Source organism: Drosophila sulfurigaster, chromosome 2R (assembly GCF_023558435.1).
Source record: "Drosophila sulfurigaster albostrigata strain 15112-1811.04 chromosome 2R, ASM2355843v2, whole genome shotgun sequence".
NCBI lineage: Eukaryota > Metazoa > Arthropoda > Insecta > Diptera > Drosophilidae > Drosophila > Drosophila sulfurigaster.
The window spans coordinates 23,733,703-23,755,485 of record NC_084882.1 but is presented as its reverse complement, the minus strand read 5'-3'; the positions used below and the strand labels follow the sequence as shown (position 1 = coordinate 23,755,485).

The 21,783-nt window shown below is 36.4% G+C and overlaps 1 protein-coding gene across 1 annotated transcript in view; it reads left to right on the top strand.

Annotated features, from left to right (window-relative positions):
- Positions 1-21,783, top strand: part of LOC133837474 (polypyrimidine tract-binding protein 1) — a 166,688-nt gene that overhangs the window by 4,950 nt on the left and 139,955 nt on the right. The window contains 2 exon segments of the mRNA XM_062268250.1: positions 11,672-11,732; positions 17,023-17,052. Of these exon segments, the coding sequence (XP_062124234.1) occupies positions 11,724-11,732; positions 17,023-17,052 (39 nt within the window). The 5' untranslated portion in view covers positions 11,672-11,723.

Here is a 21,783-nt window from a genome sequence, read left to right as displayed (position 1 = left end):
AGAGTTTCTAGTAAAGTTTTCAAAGTTGTTCAGTCTGCTGATAGCTCTGTTACTTAGTGTTTACTTGGTAAGTTCTACAAAAAGAATTGCTAATATTAATCGTTTAACATCGTATTAGAAATCCTATAGTAATAATTTCTAGTGATATTTTCATTGAAAACATCGTGTATCCAAAGAGATACATCCAATGTATAATATTTTATGTATATGTTTTCTCATTTGTATTTATTTCTGTTGGCTCTACGCAGCGCTCGTTAAACATAAAAGCTAATCAGCTCACGCTGTTAAATGTTCAAAACTGAACGCAATAATAAACACATGCAGAGCATCTGTCTGCATAAATATTTATTGATATTTGACATGATCGATCATTATGTGTATGAGAAGGGGGGTTAATGGGGGGCTAACTTGGGCCTAGTGTTAAATACTTGACGCTGATGAGCCAATTTGTTAAGGTGTTGAAATATGCAAATACAAATTTTTGTGTGTCTGAATCCTGATGATGCTGATGATGATGATGATGATTTCCCCTGTCACATTATGGCATATTTTTGTGGCTAGCTAATGCTGACTGATTTGTGCTAGACCTTGCACTGTTCCCCACCCTGCCCCCCACCACAGTAAAAATAATAAACACATTGACGAATCGTCGCGTCGGGGATGTTATGGTCAGCCTTTGATGGTCTCCGTTTCACCCCGCACAATTATTATCGTTGTCTGCCCCCCGTGCCGTGTTTATATCACGGCGCACGTAAATGTCAAACATAAGCCGTATGGTTTTAAAATATCTTCCGTGGAATTTATACGTGTGTGTGTGCATTTGATTGATAAGAAAATGAAACGACAGCTGTTTGAGAAACACAATACGATTGATACCAATGATACTCTGCGATCCTATTGGGTATAATTCTCTACGAAAGTGTTTCAATTTTTCAAATATTCCCATTTCTTTTTTTAACGTTTTTTGTTCGTCCTTGAAAGCAGCGTATTTCACTGTCGACTTTGCTTCTGAAATTTAACTGCGTTGACAATTTGAAGATGTTGTTGCTAGGGCGAAATTTTTGGGGTGCTCTTTCGATCCGACCTTAACTGGATAGTCTGGATATGTAATTAGGGTTGCATTTGTCGGTTTTCCCTGTGACGTCTGACGTCAGAAGAGGAGAGGGGATGTGAGGAGAGCGAGCGTGTGATTTGTCGTAACCCTTTTTTTTCGCCGAATGTGATTTCTATACATTTCTATACATAGTACAATTGCCTGGTGTGAAGATAGGTCCTCGGGGACCCGTGGATTTGATATTGTTTCGCGTTCTATTTTTGAATGGAATTTGTGACAAGCATAAATTATAATTTTAGCTTTTATATTTTCTGGAGAATTTCAAAGAATAGAAATTACTTGAGAAACTGTGTTTCAACTGCTTGTGAATTTCAAGTTTAAATTAAAGTGAGCTCAAAAAAAAAAACTTGTTCTACTTGATTAATAATAAAACTGATTTAATATGTTTACATTTGTATGCTTGCATGTCAGTTAAGACCTTGATATACACATTAAAATATTATGTACAATGTTAATCAATACGTACTTTATCTTTAAATCTATATATTATTACCTATTATTACTGACATCCTGTATTAACAGCTCTATAAAAACAAACACATCATACAAAACCAATAATTCTTTTGGGAACTACTGTATTATATTGTTTATACGTACTTATCTATTTAAATTAACTTTTTCACACACTTTTACTCGATTGTTTTGCTTATGCGCTCAACTGTAAACCACACGACCACTAAATTAAAAGCGATGATCAAACAAATAAACTGCATAAAAACCAAATAATGAAACAACATTTAATAAATGGAAAAAAAAACTACAATACGTCTGCTAACACACATCCACACACACACAGACACATACCTATACCCATACATATATATTTACTTATTTCTGTATATCAAAAACAAAACAAACAGATATATTGTTATACTACAAATATATATATTTTCCCTATTTTATGCGCTTGTTGTGCTGTGAATTTTTGTTCTATTTTTTTATTCTCTCTCTCTCTCTAGTACTCTCTCTTTCTCTACTATATTTCTCTCTGTCTAACTCTTCCTGCCTTCCTCTGTACGGATTCCCCCTCACTTGTATCTTTGTGGTTATTTTGAAATGTTTCCCCAAAACATTTATACAGCAATTTTTATGTCATTTTCACAATAAATTATTGGATCTATCTTTATAACTGTACATGCATATTTTCCCGTCCCATTCTCGATGCGTTAAATGTGCAATCGCCCACACTCAATACACACACACACACACACACACTCATACAATGCGAAAGCGTCTCTGTAAAATCTGTTGTTGCTTTCATACACACATTTTCTTTCGTTTCACCAACTTTTCCGCAGCTAATACTTGTGTCAACTTTTTGTATTGATAATTTTTCCGAGCCAAAACTATTTCAATGTAACCAATTTCAAGTCTTTCTTTGGCTCACACAAACACAATATATACATGTCTTCTATATTTTCTCTTCCTTCTCTGTCTTCTGTCTCCTCTCTCTCTCTCTCTCTGTCCTCTGTCTTCTATCTTTCTTCTATCTCTCTCTCTGTCTCTTCTTTAGCTAAGCTTAGCTGCGCTTATGCTTGCATCTATATTATACTACATGTATCCCGAATTTTCCCACAAAATAATAGTATACTCTATATATATATATATGAATATATACCGACTTGCTGTCTTATATCGAAATTGTTTTGTTCTCTTTCGATTCTTACAGGCGCCCGCCCCCTCATCACCAGCACGTTCGTGTGTCGTGTGCAGTGTCGTTTAGCTCCTCACAAGCCAACAGCGCATAAAACAAAATATACAAAACAAGAATCAAATAAATATAATTAAATAAAATTGAGAATAAATGCGATGCGCGAAAAGCAAACCACTTAAAACCCTTTAGCAATCCATTTCGAAAAGTAATTCAAGTCAAAATCTTTGCCAATTATTCGATTTAAATTGAAATTGTTTCAGTGTTAACCCAAAACTGGTCGCTCTCTATAAATACACCAATCCGAGAGCTATACGAAAAGTATATGGCCACTTATAGATATAGTATATCTGTATAGTCTATATACATACATATATATGTGCCCAGAGTTGTGCTGAATTTGCATATCTATAATAGCATTGGGTTAAAGCTTTAATGTTCAATACATTTCTTCGGCTATTATTCAGTGCTGTGGTGTGGTGTGTGTGACCGTGTTTTTTTGTTCGTATTTATATTTTGTTTACGTTTTTGATTTCGTTTATGGCGCAATTACTTCACAATACTACAACTACTTATTATTTATAAGTACAAGTTGTGTGTTCACCCTTATCGCGAGAAGATAAAAACAAAGAAAACAAAACAGAAAACAAAAAAAAAAAACAAGTTTCAAAAACATAAACTAAGAACATATATATATTCAACGAGAAAGCTGCTTAACACGAACGCGCCAGCAAAACAAAAGCCGGCTCACATGTGTGGGTTTCTCTAAAGTGGGTGAGTAATCTGCAGCGAAACTTCTTCTGATTATTATGAGCATATAATATTTAGCAACAGATGTCTTCCCCACATTTACCACAGACACCAGTTCCAGCTCCAGCTCCATATCCATTACCATATCACACACACACACACACACATCCATTCATAAGTCATTTTTATAAATGCACCATAAATTCATTCATGCATTTGACTTTGACAATAAGTCAAGAGCAAAACCCTCCTTCTTCTTTTCTCCCCATTCAACAGGCATTTATGAAATTTTTATTTTCCAGTTCTTGACTTCGGCATTGTCTCTCTTTTTTTTGGCCAAGCAAAAGTGCGTTGACGTTGACATTAGCATTAGCATTGCCCTTGCTTGCCATCTTTTCCTGCCATTCTCTCTCCACTTGCTTGGTTCCTTTTTCTTGCCACAGAGACGACGGCGACCGCCTTTGCATGCTAAATAGATTTTGGTAAGCATGTCACATTGGGTGGCTCGGTGGCTGTCGCAGTATTTCAACAAATAGTTAAACACGCTAAGCGCGCGCTTCTCACTGAGACACGCACTTCATCATCATTATTACCAAGTATACCATACTATATATGATGATCATGTGGTTAAGGCGGGCGAAAACTTTGGCTTGCCGTCGTCTTGGCAGTTATTTCCAACAGCAACAGCTGTTGCCAATCGCTGCACTTTGCTTCTGCAATTGCAAATGCATTTGTAATTGACTTTCTGGTTCGAGGTTTGACGGAGTTACTTGCGACTAACGGAAGTTGCGTCTAGAATGTGTTTTATAAATAGAGTTTGAAGGAGTTTTGACAACAGAGAGGGATAAAAGCAACTGATTAATTTCTGCATTTTAAAAATGATCAAAAATATTCATACACTTTAAATCAGTGAATTCTCGTTGTTTCTATTTCAAATTGGTTTAGTCAAAGATTTATATAAATTTCAAATTGATCAAATTTGCTAATGAATATAGCTAAAGGAGGGTTACTTCACTTGCGACTAACGGAATGCGTTTTATAAGTAGAGTTTGGAGGGGTTTTGACAACAGAGAGTGATGAAAGCAACTTATTAATTTATGCATTTGAAATATGATAAAATATTTTTACACTAATTTCATTTAATCTACATTTTCTTTAAGTCGGTGAATTCTTGTTAGTTTTGTTAAAGATCATATACATAAATATCAAATATATAGCTACTACGATATGACTAAAATATTATTGTTTTTGAATTTTTCTTTAAAACAATTTAATTTCAGCTAAGCTTTCTTCTGAAATATGTATTCCTCTTGCCTTTAAATTAGATTTGTTTTGTCAAAAATTCACATTAATGAATTTTTGCACCTTTAACTTCGAACTTGAGATGATCAACATTTCTTGTAACTTTCAATATTTTTATTTTCTTTTCATTTAAAATAATTTGATCTGAATTTTCTTTAAAAGTATTCACTCCTCTTGTTTATTATTTTAATGTGAATTTCATTAAAGTTTCACATAAATTTTCAAACTAAAATGAATTTCAATTGAAACGAACAGCGACTTTGGATTTGTTTTCATACGCTGTGTTTGCTCAAATTACAAGAAGCGTCACGCTTGTATTTCAAAACAAGTGAAACCAAACAATCTAATTATTTATTTAATTTTTGTTTTGCTTTTAACTATTGCAACGTCGTTCGTGTGGTTTTTTGTTGATTTCTTGCGAAAACTGACGCGATATTTTTATAGTGCGGCACTGCGAGAAATAGAACTGAAGCAGTGAGCAGCGTGGAGCGATGATGGCACAATAACAAAACACAAACACAAGCACAAACAACAAATGCAAAGCTTAGATAAATAAGCTTGTTACTTGTGTGTTGGCTTGTCAGCTCGTCAGCTCGCCAGCTCGACAAATGACAGGTCAGCTTGTTTCGAGCCAGTGTGTCTAATAAGTTATGGAAGGGAGGGAGAATGGGGACCACAATGGAGTCCCACGCGACTCTCATTTCGGTCAGTCAGTCAGTCAGTCCGTCAGTCAGACTGTCAGTCACGACATGTGCACAAGTACACAAATATTACTATATAGCTGACTACTTGAAACTCCCAGTCGCTTACGCTCTCTCGAGTGCCAGCCAAACTCATTCCCCTTCGAGTATGACACAATTTTTGTGCTGTGCTCAATGGCCAACTGAAGACTCATTTAAAGTCTGCCCTGGCAGCAGTTTTTAAGTGCATTCGCACATTAAACATATTTCAGTTGTAACCAACAAGAACCAGCTCTGATTCTCGATTACACAATCTTGAGGGGAACCTGGAAGGGAGAGGAGAGAGAGAGAGCGAGAGAGAGAGAAGAAACGGGAGAGAAAGAGACTTTGTGTCGTGCCATTTGCCATTTCCTTACAAATTTATTTCAATAGCCCATAATCGCAATGAATGATGATTCTAGACTGTGGGCGCAGATCAACAGCAATAGCATCATCATCATCTACATCATCGTGTGGCTCGTTGTTGCGTCTAGTACAATTCATTAGTAGCACCCACGCATAATGAGCACCACACGAGAATACAGGTTGCTCAACATGTGAATACACTTGCGAAAAATAAGAGGTTGCTTGGAGCTTAAAACTGGATTAGCTTGAGAAATTACTGCATGTATTAAAAATAATACAAGTTTAAACGAAAATAAAATTAAATAAATCAATGTGAAAGAATAAAATTAGCTGATGAGTTAAAAATAATGCTTCAACTAAACTAAGAAATAAATTGTGGTAAGAGATAATTGCAATAAATAATAAATATAAAGTATTAATTGAATAATAATTATATCAGAAGGATCTTTACCATAGAATCTACGCCATCTTTGTTGACTAGAACAATTTGAACAGCGGTATGAATAAAGACACACATTTTATATTCCGAATTAAGTCTCAAACCATTTTGAAATGTATAATTTAACAAAATTCTGGATGGTTTAAAAATAATGCAACGCCCCAAGCCAAAATAATTACTGGAATAGTGAATGGTGAAATAATAGAATATATTCTTTACAATAAATAAATGACTTTAATGTACAATTTTGTTTATATAAAGACCCAATTAATTTTCTGCTTTTAGCCTACCACAATTGCAAAATATGCAATTATAATAACTTGACTATTACCACAAATATTTCTAACAGAATTTTCACTTGTTGAAGCTTTATTTCTTAGACACAACTAGAACAGACAGCGAAACTCTTTGGCAGTGACTTGTTGGCTGCACAATAAAATTAGTTGTTCAATTTAACAAATTAGCAGCAGGAAATGCGAAACGAGAATTGGCCATTGCCACCTGTTGTTGCTACCAACAAAAACAAAAAGAAAATAGAAGAAAAAACCCCCAAAGTTGGCCTGTAAAAATATCATTAAATTTCACTTAAGCTGTGCAAGCAGCAAGTCAACTTGAGACCACGACGACGGCAACTAAACGGGGCAAGTGGCAAGCAAGAAGCGAGGCAACTCCAGGCAGCAAGTGCCAAAATCAAAAAAAAGAAAAGAAAAGAAATGTAAAGAAAGAACGAATCTAGTTTAGTTTTGCTGGCTTGTTTTTCCGTATTCCGTATTTTCCGACGCGTGCGGTGTCGTCGTCGTCGTCGTCGTCGTCTTCGTACTGTTGCATATCTCCCCAGTTGCATCTTTTCACCATCTGTCGGTGGTGGTGCCCCATGCAACTTCCCCCAGACACCCTCGTTGTTTGCCGTCTGCATTCTGCCGCTTGCTGTCTGTGCTTTTGTGTGTGTTTGTGTGTGTTTGTGTGTGTGCGTGCGTGCGAGTTGTTGCACTTTGCACGCTTGCGACCCACATTTGTCTTTGGCGGCCGTCGCCACGTGGATTTTCCGAGGATTTCCACCACTTGCGCCAGTGCTGAGCATTTCCTTGTGCATTCTTTGGACGTCGTCCGGACTGGAATTTGTTTCTTTTGTGCAGCGTGAATTCAATCTTTGCCAGCGATTTTTACTTGGTCTCTCTCCTTGGTCTCTTTTTGGCTCACTCAGTGGCTCTTTTAAATTAAGTTAAAGTTGCTTTTGCATAATGCAGTGCCATCTTTTGCTCTTCTTTCCTTTTTTTTTTTTTTTGGTCAAGCACTGTCCAATATTACCTCTTTATGTGCCTTCTGCTGCTGGTATGTGGCAAGTGGTAAGAGAGCATTCAAGAAATTTCACTGTGCACTCTAGCATTGCAAATATGCATGCATGCTGTTTATTTTGCAGTCTACTTATGATGTGGGCTATGCAAACAAGCCGGGCTGCAAGTGTAACATATATAATGGGTGCTAACCTGTTGACACTTGGGGAATTTTAGACCTAGGGCTATTTATTTGTAAATTCCGACAGCTCGACTTGAGCTGCAATTCATACTAATTGCCAAATATAATTGCTAATAGTGTGAAATTGTATTTTGTTTGCAATTTAAAGAAATCAAGTGAGCTTAAACACACAGCAAAAAAAAGGGGCTTTAATAAAATGCGATTTAATGCAGATTAAGTTTGCTTTTACGCTTTGACGACGGGGCTTAATGTGAAATCAATTTGATTGCTTTTTGCTTGCTGGCCAAGCTGTGGGCAGGTTTTGCCACTTCTATGCAATTTTAATCTGCAATTCGATTTCAATTTTATATAAATAATAACGAAATGCTAACCACAAAGATTGCCAGTGGGCAAAGTGCTTGAGAAATGTAGTGTAAAACAAACGTTTGTGAGTAGTTTTCATATTGATTTGATTTCATGCTGTTTGCCACTTTGCTTAAGCAAAAAAATCACTCAGAATGAACGGAGCACGCGTATCTGACGGATTGCCAAACATGAAACGCATCTATAGCCAACACATGTTTTGCAGCATAATTCAAATATTCTGGCGCAGCAATGGCAATTTCTTATTTTGTTTCTTTTCGTTTTGAAAATATTTCTAATTTGGATTTCATTTCGTACCAAATGACATCGAGTCTCGGTGCGCTGTTGTTTTTCTGGTTGGCACTTTGCCCAACTGAAAGCCATCAAATCACATCAAATAGACGAGAGAATGCTGCTCGCTGGCTGACTTTGGTTTGGGGGCCCTTTTGTTATAAGTACAAGTATTAAAGCGACAAGTACATAAGTGTATAAATGACTAAGTATTTGCTTATCTTGGCTGTCGTGTTTGGCATTGCTTAACGTTTGTCTTCTATTTTGGGTGGCCCTTTCCGTCTCCGTCTCCCTCCTCCCTCGATTGGATGCGATCTTCTGGCGATATGACAGCCAAGTGTCAACGCTCTTAGGGCGCGTGGTAATTGCCATGTAAATCAAATATGCAAAACTTGTGTTAAATAGGCGCAAAGATGATGTAGCTAAGCGTGCAAAAGATAAATATTTTCTAACATTTTTCAGGCACATGAGCTGTTGAGCACAGTGCACAGTTCATTATTTGCCTACATTTTGTTGTTGTTCTTGTTGTTGTCGCTCTCATTGTTGTCACTGTTGTAGTTGTAGTTGTTGCTTTCTGCTACTTGAAGTACTGTGCTCTTAAGCAGACAATGAACCGACGCTGCTGTTGCTGGTCTACGATCTGATGACATCAGTTGATTGTTAAAGTTGTACATACATTTACATTTAAGCTAGAGTTTGTGAGATTTGCAAATGCTTAACGCGGAGATACCCTATTCAAAGAGTAGGCATTTTATGTTGATAAATTATTGATACGATGAATACTGAACATTAAACCAAATTTATAGATTTGTTTCGCTTTATAAGGTAAAGTGGCTTTGCCTGAGATAAAGATAAATTTATGATCATTGAATCTTTCATTCGTCATATCAATGATTGACTCATTAACCAATTGCTATTTTTGGATCTACGCCAAATTTAGACAACTTCCGAGTATCAAGCTCTATAATTCATAATACTAAGTAAACTATTAATGTTGATATATTAATCTTATCTTTCTTGTTATCAATTCAAATTGTTATATTTTATTTGAAATAGCTATTTTTGGATCAATGGTAAATTTTTGGCAGCTTCTGATTATTAAGATTTATAAATTATATAGGTGGTATATAGTCATTTTTTCGATTTTTCTTGTCCATTAACTTGAATCAATAATTATGATTTGTTCTACAAAAGATGTTCTTGATAAGATATTCTCAACCCAAATTTTAGCAACTTCTGAGCATCAAGGTTTATAATCTTGGATAAATACTTTTGTTTGGACAAATCTTTTAATTAAGCAATTTAGATAATAATAATTTTTAGACAAATGCTTTTGTTTGGTAAAATCTCTTTTGGAAAGTAATTTAGATTGTAATATAAGATTATTCTTATCACAATGAATCATTAATAGTGTTACAATAACTATTCTAGCGAACTTCTATTAACTAAGCATTCTTTGTTTGCTCAAATCTTCTAAGCTGTCACTCACATAGCATTCTTTTTTAACTGCAACTACAGGGTACAAATATAAGTTAAAGTTGCCGCTCACTTGAGTGTGTTCTTGAATCTTGCTCTTTCTCTCACACACACTTGAGAAGGGCAAGCGTCATAAATTTTTATCAATTTAATTAATAAACTGCATTTCATTTTGATTTTTTCACTTGCTACTCTGCTTTGTTGTAGCTGCCTGCCACACATGCTGTTGTCAACTGCTTGTGTGTGTGTGTGGCGCTCATTAAGCCGTGGCTGCCGTAAAAATCAATAACAATTTACACAGATTTTTAACATGCCATATAACGATTTTAGATAACCACGCTGCAGTGTATGCGTGTGTTAGATTAAATGTTTGCCAGTGTATGTGTGTGCGTGTGTGTGGGCTTCTAAAGCTTTTGTGTTTGCTTTTTTGTTTGTCGGGCCCACAATAGGTAAATAACAACAAAGTTATAACAAATTAGATAAGCGGTTTATTAGCGACGATACCGTCATAGCAACAACAACAATAATAGCCATATATAGCACACCACGTTACAGGCAATTTACATACATATATTATGCTTTATTTTTGGGTGTGTTAGTTTTCTCTGTTGTAAATGGAATTTTTAATTTTCACACACTATTAAATGGCTCCTCGACCTGCTGTAGCAGAAGAGAATAAGAGAGCGATAGAGCGAAGAGAGAAGAGAGAGGAAGCAACTATAAAATGGTGTGAAAAAATTGTTTGATATTTAATTAGTTTGTGATTCATAGATTGGCTAGCGACCGAGAATATTTTAAATGCTTACAAGCTAAGTTATCGGTATGGAAATCAAATTAAAGTAATTTAAACTATTTTGCGTTTATGGATATACATAAAAACAATGAAGAAAGCTATAGTCGAGTGTGCTTGACTGTGAGATACCCTTTCCCGATTTTGAATAAAAGCAAAACAGTGCAGTATTATTATGAAAATATACCAAATTAATATATCGCAAAAATACTAAAATATACCAAGGGTATATCGATGAAGTATAATACAAAATATAATATTTTAATAAAAGCAAAACAGTGCAGTATTATTATGAAAATATACCAAATTAATATATTGCAAAAATACTAAAATGTACCAAGGGTTATATTTGGTACAGTACTAGTCTCAAAATATACCAAATTAATATATAAATACACCAAGGGTTATATTTGTTTTATTGATAAAGTACTACATTCGAAACATACCATAAAGTACAAAATATACCACATCACAGCAACTCTACCCTACTATGGGTAGCGGGTATAAAAATACCACTCTATATTCACCTTCTTCCATTACAGATGAAACTCAACTAATTGAATTTCAATCGCTTGTGTTTGTTTCCAACTCAAATCTATTATTTAGTTTTCTATTAACTGAGCTGCTGCTAGTTCGTTTTTATTTTTATTTGTTTTGACTCACATTGGAGAATCATTATTTATAGTTGTGCATGCATTCATTGTATTTTTAACAGAAATTTATTTACTTTCCATTCTTAATCATTAGACTGTCGATTTCCGCTTGTTTGCTTGTGGCATTTCTACAGCTGTGTTGTTTATTTACATGTCCAATAAACTAAAACATGAACGGCAGCATAAACAAACAGCTGTGTAGAGCTTTAACAATACAGAAGTTTGCATGATATTATCGCATATAAGGATATTATCTATAGTAGCCAATATTTTGATTTCTGTTTTCTTTTCTTTCGTTTTAGGTAAGTTTATGTTGGTATTGGGGCGAAAAGTAAAAGAAAGAAAGTTCTTAGCATGAGCGCTGTAAGTGTTAACTTTTTCGTTTTTCTTTTTTTTTGTAAATTGAATCTTCATTTTGTCCTAAGTAGTTTTTAAGAGTAGCTCCCTAACATGTGCTTCTGCAATTTGAACTTTCGAGTGTGGACCATTTGAACTGCAATTGGTTTTTTAGCTCTGCGACAAACTTTGACACAACGGATAAAAAAAAGAAAACGAATAAAATAAGAAACCAAGAATTGTACACAAAACTTATAGAATGTTTAACATTTTGCCGAGCAAATAAATTATATTTTTTTCTTTTCTGTTGTCGGTCTGTCGACAGTCAACAATGTGATGCCTCTGGCATTGTTGTTGTTGCTGTTGCGCTTTTCTTGTTGCTCCAATTTCCTGAATATTTTTCATGCCATTTGGCATTTGCTATTTCAATGGAAAATGGAAAGCATGTGTGAGCGTGAGCAAGGGAGCGAGTAAGTCACAGTGAGTGTTTGGTGATCTCTCATGGACAACAACAGCGACGACGACGACGATGCTTTACATTTAAATTCATTTTATTTGATTTGATATTCAGTTGCAATTGAATTGCAAATATTTGTGCGACAATTTGCAGCAAAAACCGAAAAGATAACAAAATCTAAAAAAATCCTATATGTACGTATTCCAATTGCATTCGATTAGCTGCTGTGCTGTGAATGGTAAATAAAGTTTCAATTTGTATCCATTACGTATACGACGTGTGTTCATTAAGCTGCCCTCGTATCAAATATACCATAAACAAGGCATTAAATGAATCTCAAAGCACTCTCAGAGTTTGTGTTTGTGTGTGTGCCGCATTTCCGCTGAAGAAGTAAACCACTAAAAGTATCTTCTTCCACATTGGTGGAAAGTTTTTGGCTCGACGATTCCCTTCTTTCTTTAGTCTAAAAATAATATTTACGTTTTTATTTCATTTTCATGTTTGCGTTTTGTAAGTTCTTCCTGCTTTTTCTTCGCCTGGGCGCTGGACATGGTTGCTATATAATTAGACGACGCGCTTTTGTGTTGGCATTGCTTCTGTGACTCTGCCTCTGCCTCTTGTTGGTCATAAGTCAATAGTTGGCGACGTTTTAATGGCCGCCTACCTCCTGCTCCTCCTCCTGCTGGCAGACGTATCTAAGCGCTAATGAAAAATTATGAATTTATGTTTTGCTAGAGACACATTCTGCCGTTTGTATGTGTTTGTGTCTTCTGTGTCGTGTTCATTCGGCCTTTGCATGCCATTAGAAGATAATTCATGTTTATGCCGCCTCTTGAAATGTGGCAAATTAATGTGGCAGCATTTCGTCAGTGATATTTTTGCTTTTACTGCTCGGATTTATAATGCAATTTTTATTAGTTGTTGCCGTATGTTTTTAGTGTACAATTGGGTAATGGTTTATTAATTGAATTATGCCAACGACATGGGATTACAATTGGATTGCAGATTTTGTATTTTATTTACTTGCAACATGTATCTGTGTTTTTTAAATTTGGGACAAATTTAATGGCTTTAAGATATACAACAACAACAACAACCTACTTAAAGAAAAGCAATTAAATTTGACTCAAATCAAATGTTAAAAGCGGACAGATTTTTTTTTAAGAATTTCAATAATATTAATACAAAAGGCCAAAAGCTACAGCGACGTTTAAGATTTATGGCATATTTTGTGTTTTGCACGCTCTGTGCAATCTCTTTTGAAGTTCTTAATAAATTTTTACGATTTATTTATAAATAACCGGAAACAGCGTTGAAGAATTTCACGTATAAACAATGTGGACAAGAGGTAAAAGGTATATTTATTTGTACATAATTATAGAAGCGATTTGTGAATGGTCGCACTACAATTTGCCACATTAAGACGCCATGATATCGTTTAATCCGGCCCAAGATTTATGCGACAACTATATAAATCGACTATATGTTCACGTTTATTGAGAAGGCGCCGTTCGCCATTCCCTGTTTGCTATTTGTGAGCTTTAAAATTTGTCACAGACATAAAAAAAATACACAAAAAAAAAAAAAGAAAATGTATAAGAATAAAAACAAACGGAAAGGCAACTAGTGCGCTTTTAATAATATATTTGTAGAGGTATAAATGTTATTTTAAATTTGGTTTTGTGCTTTTTGTAAACTTGACCACTTGGCGCTCATAAAAAATGGGTTTTTAATATTTTATGCCCAGACAATATAACAATATTCACACAGTAGCATTTTCTTTATTTGCGTGGGTCGTTGGAGCGTGGCCAAGTTATGCACTTCTTTTCGGCGCCCCAAAAATAAACCGCAACGTACGAAAATTTTCAAACAAAAATAAAAAAGCACAAAAAATAGAAATAGCCAGAGACAACGAGAAAGGTCTGCAAAATACTGACGACGATTAAACACCCTAATTGGATATTATACAATAAAATATATTATGGAAAGTATATTAATTCGAATGTAAATTTAGTTCACAATTTCAATATTGAGTGATAATCTTAAAACACTTTCTTTGAAGCATCTAAAGAACATGCATGAAATGATAAATTATATCTAATTATAACTCTTTCAACTTTAACTTCAATATATTAGAACTGTCACATATTAAATGTTGAATACTACAACACTCTCGAGGGAAGTGTATAAAGACCTGATGCAGCTATAAATATATGTATGTATATGCTTATGCTATATGAAAAATATTGTCTGTGAAATTTAAGAGCAAAGTCATTCTTCTTCGCAAAGGCGGCAGGCATATGTTGTAGATTATAAATCATCTATGCTATATGCAGAGATAGATATGTATCGCTAGCATATGTAAAATGCTTAATTAATTTACGTTTTTTATCGATGCGCTCGAAATGATCTATTAAATCATTTTGTGATTGTGATGTTGGCGCTTCTGCTCACCTGCCGCTTCTCACCTGATGCTCTTCACCTGCGCTGCGCCGCGTGTTTTATATATTCGAAAATAGCCGCAATGAAAATGTTTTCTGTGTATTTGTGTGTGTTTGTGCTCTTGTGGCACGTTGTGGCTATCAATTAGACGGGACTAGACTAAATCAATTGCGGCAATTGAGGCAATCAATTAGCGTCTAGTCAAAAAGACAGCGTTCTCAGCGTTTTGGCAATTCGAAATTCGGTGCTCTTTAATTTTCAACGCTTTGCCACCTTTTAGCTAATGAATTTTTGGCCATGCGCCTTTGCAGCCAGCTAGCCAGCCAGCCAACAAACATAATGAGCTATTATGATGATGCCTGAGTTGCATAAAATCAAGTTGCAACCAACATTGAATAGCATAGAATATGGAATTAAGCAATGTCCATTACACATTTCAAAAGCTCACGTGCCACAATCCAAGTATTCCAACCACATTGAATTCACAAACACACACACAAACACACATACACATTAACTTTCGGTGTGTGCGAGAGCAATTTGTATGCAACACTGCGATGCTGCAAGTTGCTAGCTGGCTGCTTGGCAGCACGTTGAACGATTGCGCCTCAAGTGCACCGAGGTTGCGACGTGAACACACGACGAAGGCATCTTGGACAGCTGCTTAGCGTGTTGTGTTAACCTTGTTAAGCAGCCAGACCCTTCAACTGCCAAATGACCTAAGGGCGACCTGGGCGATTTGTTTCTCCAAATCGAATCGAATCGAAGTCGATGTCGATGTCGAAAGTCAAGCACATGTCCAGCGTATTTAATTGCATTTAAATGGTCACAATTAGCACAATTATTCGAGATGATGTGTTGTTCAAAATATTTTTAGCCACTCTTTTTGTTTGTTTATATATTCTCAATGCATTTTTCATTTGATTGCCCATAACTTTTCGCTAGAGCACGAGTGCTCAGGAAATTCGCTTAAGTGTATAACAAAATGTTAAAATTAAAAATTAATGATCTGCTTCCGCAACACAAACATATACTACGATGGCAGCTAAAACCGCAGAGCGCAAACTTGCCTTGAGGTGGAGCGTGTGGCGTAACAGCAAAATGGCAAAACCAAAAAACCGAGAGAATCCCCAAAAACCCAGTTACCGACATGTTGTCGGAGGGAAATAGACTGTGATCGAAGTGTAGATACCTCTCTGCTGTCTTCAGATATAAATCTGTCTTTGACAAAGCTGTTGCTGTGAAAATAGCAAAACATTTTCTCTGGCTATGCGAGGTATTTTGAAAATAACTAAGCAGCCGGGAAGTTGACTCAACTTGCAGGCCCCGAGTGAAAACACGTGGAAATATTTTGGCTCGAAACTGCAGCGAAGTAGAATGTATTTAGCAGTACGTGCTGCTGTTGCTGTTGCTGCTGCTGTTGCTGCTGCTGGGGCGCCAGCAATCGTAATTTGAAGTTATCATTTATTTAGGCATCCATTAACGCGCACATATTGATGACCAGCAGAGAGCTAGCACAAGGACCACTAGGACTAAACCCCGAAAAGGGAGTGGGAAAAGTAGACAAAGTAGAGCGACGTGTAGTGAGTGGATGCGTGCAATTGCTACACGGACAGCAGAAGCAGCTAGCAATTACTTTTGAGTTAGTTGGCTTAATAGAAATTCAAGGAGCGTACTTTGTTTGCCTTGCTTGCTTGCTGGCTCGTCCCAGAGCTCACTTTGATTTTCATAGGTAAATGTTGGACCAAGTTTTGTGGGTCTCGGCCTAACGAACTAGTCCCGCGGCACTCGGCCGCGTCTTTGTGTGTTTGCTCAGCGCAAACAGCAGCAGCGGGAGTAACGACAGCAGCAGCAGCATCGTCTTTGGTCCTGCAAATCGATTATGAATTATTTGACTTGGAGAAATGACTTATGAGACTTCCTGCAGGACAAAAGCGACTTAAGCGTTGCTCTGCTACGCACAATGGCCACATGCCGTGTGTCCACAATTCGCTATCATTGTTGCACACACCCACATATGTCATACGTATGTGAATGTGTGTGGGTTGGCTGAGTGAATTGCCATGATAAATGTTGCTCAAGACACGTTACAATGTTGTGGTTGTGAACGTGATACGCTTTATTCCCATACAATACATGCAGCATCAAGTTTCAATCGCTATCTCGGGTTGAAAGGATACTCTTTTTTTCCTCTTCTTCCTCTTCCTTTTGTGTTGGCCTTTTGACACTAATAAATTTAAAAAAAAGGAACTTTGTTGTGGCTCGAACATTGAAATTTAATTGTTGCGCTGATTTATGTTTCATACAATATATATTTTAAATCGTTTAATTCAATTTGCGCTGCACATAAATTATTTTCACATTTTTAAATTCTGTACTGCATTTAATTAAATTAATGTTTTTTCTTCTTTGTTGCAGGTAAGTTGGAACTACGACGAGAAAGAAAACGTAAGTCGAATAATAACACGAACACACAAGAACAAGCACACAATTTGCAGGTAGTGTCGTTAATTTATATGCGACCTCGAGGGGATTGAATGAAGGAAGGAAGAGAGAAACTTCCTGTTCATTTGCCTCGTCCTTTTAAATAATTAATGCGCAACGTAATCGATTTTCATATTAATTGAGATTTATTTCATGGCAGCAACAAGAGAACACACACACAATACAACAAAAATAGAAGAATGAGCAAAAAAAAAAACTACTGCTAATTTATTTCCCCAGTTGCGCATTTTTATAGTGCAATTATCACGCCCGTTGAGTGGGTCACTCAAGGGTCAAGCGCAACGATGGGGCTCGCTGCCCTGATAAAAATCTTATAAATTAGTTAAAGAGCCAAAAGTTTCGGTGGCCTACCTCTCCACCCCCTCTCCCTCACACACAACCAGCTATTTAGACAGTTGATTAATCGCCAAACGTATTATGGTTTCGTAATGCGTGCTAAGCTGCCTTTGTGTAGCTCCTTTTGTACGAATGTGTTTGTGTGTTGCTGCTCTGCTGTTAATGTCGTTGCCTGGCAACCTCTAAGCCAATTAAGTTGTCGGTTTTTGGTAGCTGCTCAAAGTGTCATCAATGGGCCCAACACAATTGGAAATTAATAGCCAGCAAATTTGCTGTATCTGTTTTTCCATTACCATCGTCCGTTCGTCGTGTGGTCGAAACTCCACTCCTCCATTTCTCTTATCTTGAAGCTATTGATCAATGGTTTTCTATTTCGTATTCAACAGGCTTTTGTCCCCTCAAGTGGCCCCACTCGTGGCAATTACTGTCAAGTAGCCACACCAAACCACACCACACCGCAAACTAATTTGCGCACCTTGCCTTTTTAACGCGCGTGCATCTTCAAAGCATTTTCATGGTGACTTAAATCAGACGTGTCAGAGACCCTTACAACAGACCCTGCACAGATATTGCCAAGGCAACGCAGCACTCCATCTGCCTGCCACTTCACTTCTACTTCCTCAGCTCACCCCCAACACTCATAAATCTCTTTTTTTGTAAATGCTGTGAATGCATTTCAGCTCAATCAACGCTGGGCGGTCCAAGTCAAGATAGTGTGGGCAATTTACACAGATTTTGCATGGTTTGCTACTGCAGTTAGTCAAATTATTAAAGTATTTGAGACACATGAGACAAAAAATTTAAGAGTTTAGAGAAGTTGGTTCTTAAAAGAATGTTTTCTTTAAATTAATGTTTTTATCCATGAAAAGCTAATTAGGAATTAGGTATTCGGGATTTTCTTCAAATTGAAACCACGCATCCATCAATAGAAAGCTAAAGAACGAATATTCTATATATAAATTATAATTATTTGTTAAAAAGGATATACAGCATGTAAATACATTTTTTTCTTCTACTGGCCTACGGTATATTTTATAGTATTTTTCGCGGTATATTAATTTGATATATTTTAAAAATAATAATGTACTATGTATTTTGTTTTTATTGAAGCACTTTAGGGTTTCTTACCTGTTATTATTAAATAATTTGAGTTGATCTTTTTAAAGTTAAGACAACACATCTATCCATAAAAAATTAACGAGCATATAACATATCTTACATAAATTTTCTACTTTTCGAAATGTACTTATCTTATTCAGTTCGGAATTTTATATAAGTTATAAGTTATGAGATTTTTAATTGTTAAACGTATTTATTTCTCAATAATTAGATAAATTGAAAATATTACAAATGGAATATCATTATTATTTCTTAAAAAATTGTCTTTTTCATGATAAAACAACAGATCTATTCTTATAGCAACCCTCGACATGTGGCTGTCGCAGTTTGCAATATGTTGGACGCTCTCTAACTGACTGACTAGCCAGACAGTTGCCTAGTGTCATATCTTGACATCTCTATCACACCCAGGCTGTCTACGTTAAATGCGACGCACCGTTAGCTTTCCGTCACTATATTATTTTTCTTATTTCCATTTCAATTTTTTTTACTCAATTATGAAAAGAAATTATTAAGTGCTAGCTGCGCTGAATTAGCGCGCAATTGAGTGTGGCACAAGATGGTGCAAGACCCGAGGGGGATGAGGAAGAGAAGGAGAGGAGAAGCAGCATGTTGGGTGTGACTGTGTCTCAGCTAGCAGCAAGAGCAACTCGTGTGCAATGCTCTTGTGCAATGTCTTTTTGCGGCCTGCCTGCCTGCCTGTGGCCTGTTGGCTCATATTTTTGCCTCATATTTTTGCCCGAGTTCTTCTTCCTAGGCAACCTGCCACACGTCAGCGGCAACACTAGGGGCAAGGCACAGCGGATGGGAAGGGAAGGAAGACTAAGGCAGGTCGTCTGCATGATATAAATGGCGCACATTTTGTGCATTTCATTTGCGTGATTTGCCAGCCAAAATGTGTAGCATTTTCCTCGCTCATATATCGTGGTCGTCGTAGTTGTTGGTGCGGCAAGTGGCAAGTGGCAAGGGAATGAAAACTGCTGATGTTGCTGCCACTGCTGCTGCTGGTGCTGATGAGCATGATGATAATGTCTGGCCCATAAGTGACGACCTGCCCAGGCAATTGTGTGTGGCAGACGCAACAGGTTGCAAGTGAGCTACTTAAGTGAGTTCGCTTCTTTTTTTCTATGTGGGGGAAGTTTTAGTTTCTGGGCATTTGCCAGGATCTTGTATGCTGATTGTTGCATGCAACGTCTGCAACATCTCTTTTATCAGTCGTGCTGCTAATGAGGCATTTGCATTCCGCTGCCAATTCGCCAAAATAAGTTAATTATTATTTTTTGGTCTTTTAATTGGTTTGCCTCTTTATCATGATCGTCATATGCTTTGCCACGTTTTGCGCAACGAATGAGTGTTTGGATTTCTAGCAATTTGCACAAAAAAATAAGCAGCTCTTCTCTCGCATTAAGAAACAACGAAAAGAGAAGACTGTGTGCACAAATAAACAGAATAAACGGCACCATCTGCAACCCACTCACACACAATTCAGTCAGTCGAGGCAGACACTTCATCGTCCAGGCCAGGCTACTCTCTAGCCTCTCGCACCTCATCGCTATCTCCGCATCAAAGCTGATCAGAAATCAGATCATTCCGTCGCGACGGCGCGTCGTCGTCATCAACATCATCATATGCCAAACACTACCTAAATATTTATGCATGAGAATGGAAATTACTGCATTGAGAATGGGAATCAACAACATTTCATGATAATTCCCCGGGAACTTGAACAACGTCGTATCTTGCTAGTTCTTTTATTTCTTACTTTTATGTACGTAAAAGATCATGTGCTTCTCGTGTGATTTAAGTGTTTTGAAAGGCAAAATTCAATTGAGTCTCAATAATTGAAAGTGATAGATATGCATCATTATTGAGTTGTTTGCTGAGAATCGAATGGAAGTTGCTTAAGAATATTATCTTTATTCTCATTAGCATTAACCTCATTACATATTCATTCATAGTTATGTTTCCTCTGTGCCAGCAGGTGTGAATGATTTGCAATCGTTGATGCAAACAGTATAATATTTTCGTCTTTTCCGCTTTTTTATTTTGACCTGTTTGTTGTTGTGCTATATTTATTATGCGGCGCAGCAGAGCAGATCATTAACACACTAAGTGAGTGTGTGCGGGTGTTTGCCTTACTTGCAGAATTAAACAAAAAGAAGAAAAACAACCACAACAAAGTATAAAAAAAGCGCATAAATAGTGACGATGGCATACAAAATCTAAACAATTTCGCCACATGTGGCGGATGCGACGAAAATGGGAAGTCAACAATTAATAACAAGCAACAACAAATAACGAAAAGCAAACCATAAAAAGCTTTAAATGCGTACATTTGGCAAACAGCTGTAGCCTTGCGATGCACAGCTAGATACAATCGTATCTTTAAGATACGCTCACTAATGATCGTCACAGCTGAACTGCATCGCGTGCTCGCTCGCTAGCTGCGGGGCAACGCTTTGGCAGTCCATTAAACACACACCATGTGTGCATGTGTGTGTGTGTGAATACCTGATCTAGAAGTTCACTCGCCATAGATCGCGCGTCGGGGCCATTGTCCAACTGACACACATTATATATTGTATGTAGTACTATGATCATAATGCCGTCAATCCGCCTACAAGCTGCACACATATTGCGATCACATTATGACGCTTTCAATTACGACAGAGAACAGTTACATTATGCCCTAGGTTGACACTGGGTTTTAATATTTTGTGAAGAGATTTGTAACAAGTAAAATCAAACATTATCTGATCAGTGGGTTATTTAATTTTGTGACGAAAGGAGAAAAGACAAATTATAGGAAATTTTCATTAATCAACAACTGATCGGTTTAAATCATTCTGTTTGCAAAATTTTCGATTATTAGTTTTATTCATTAATCAATAGCAGTTTTAAAATATGTGATTTAAAAAATAATCATCAAGCAATTATATATTCTTTTGCATTAATCCATTTTAATTATATTGAGTGCAGTATGCATTTTTATTTTATATAAATCTCTAAAATGTTGAGCAATGGTTGAGCAATGGTATCAAACTTTCTTCTTCGAAGTTTGTTGCATACCTTTAATTTGAAACATTAACAATAAGTGTTACAAATGGAGAAAAGTCTCAGTTAATTTTAGTAAATTTTTATTGAATCTTACAAGATCACTTAAAAATCATTTATTCGTTGTAAGAAAAACCAAAGAATATTTAATATTAATGCATTTTG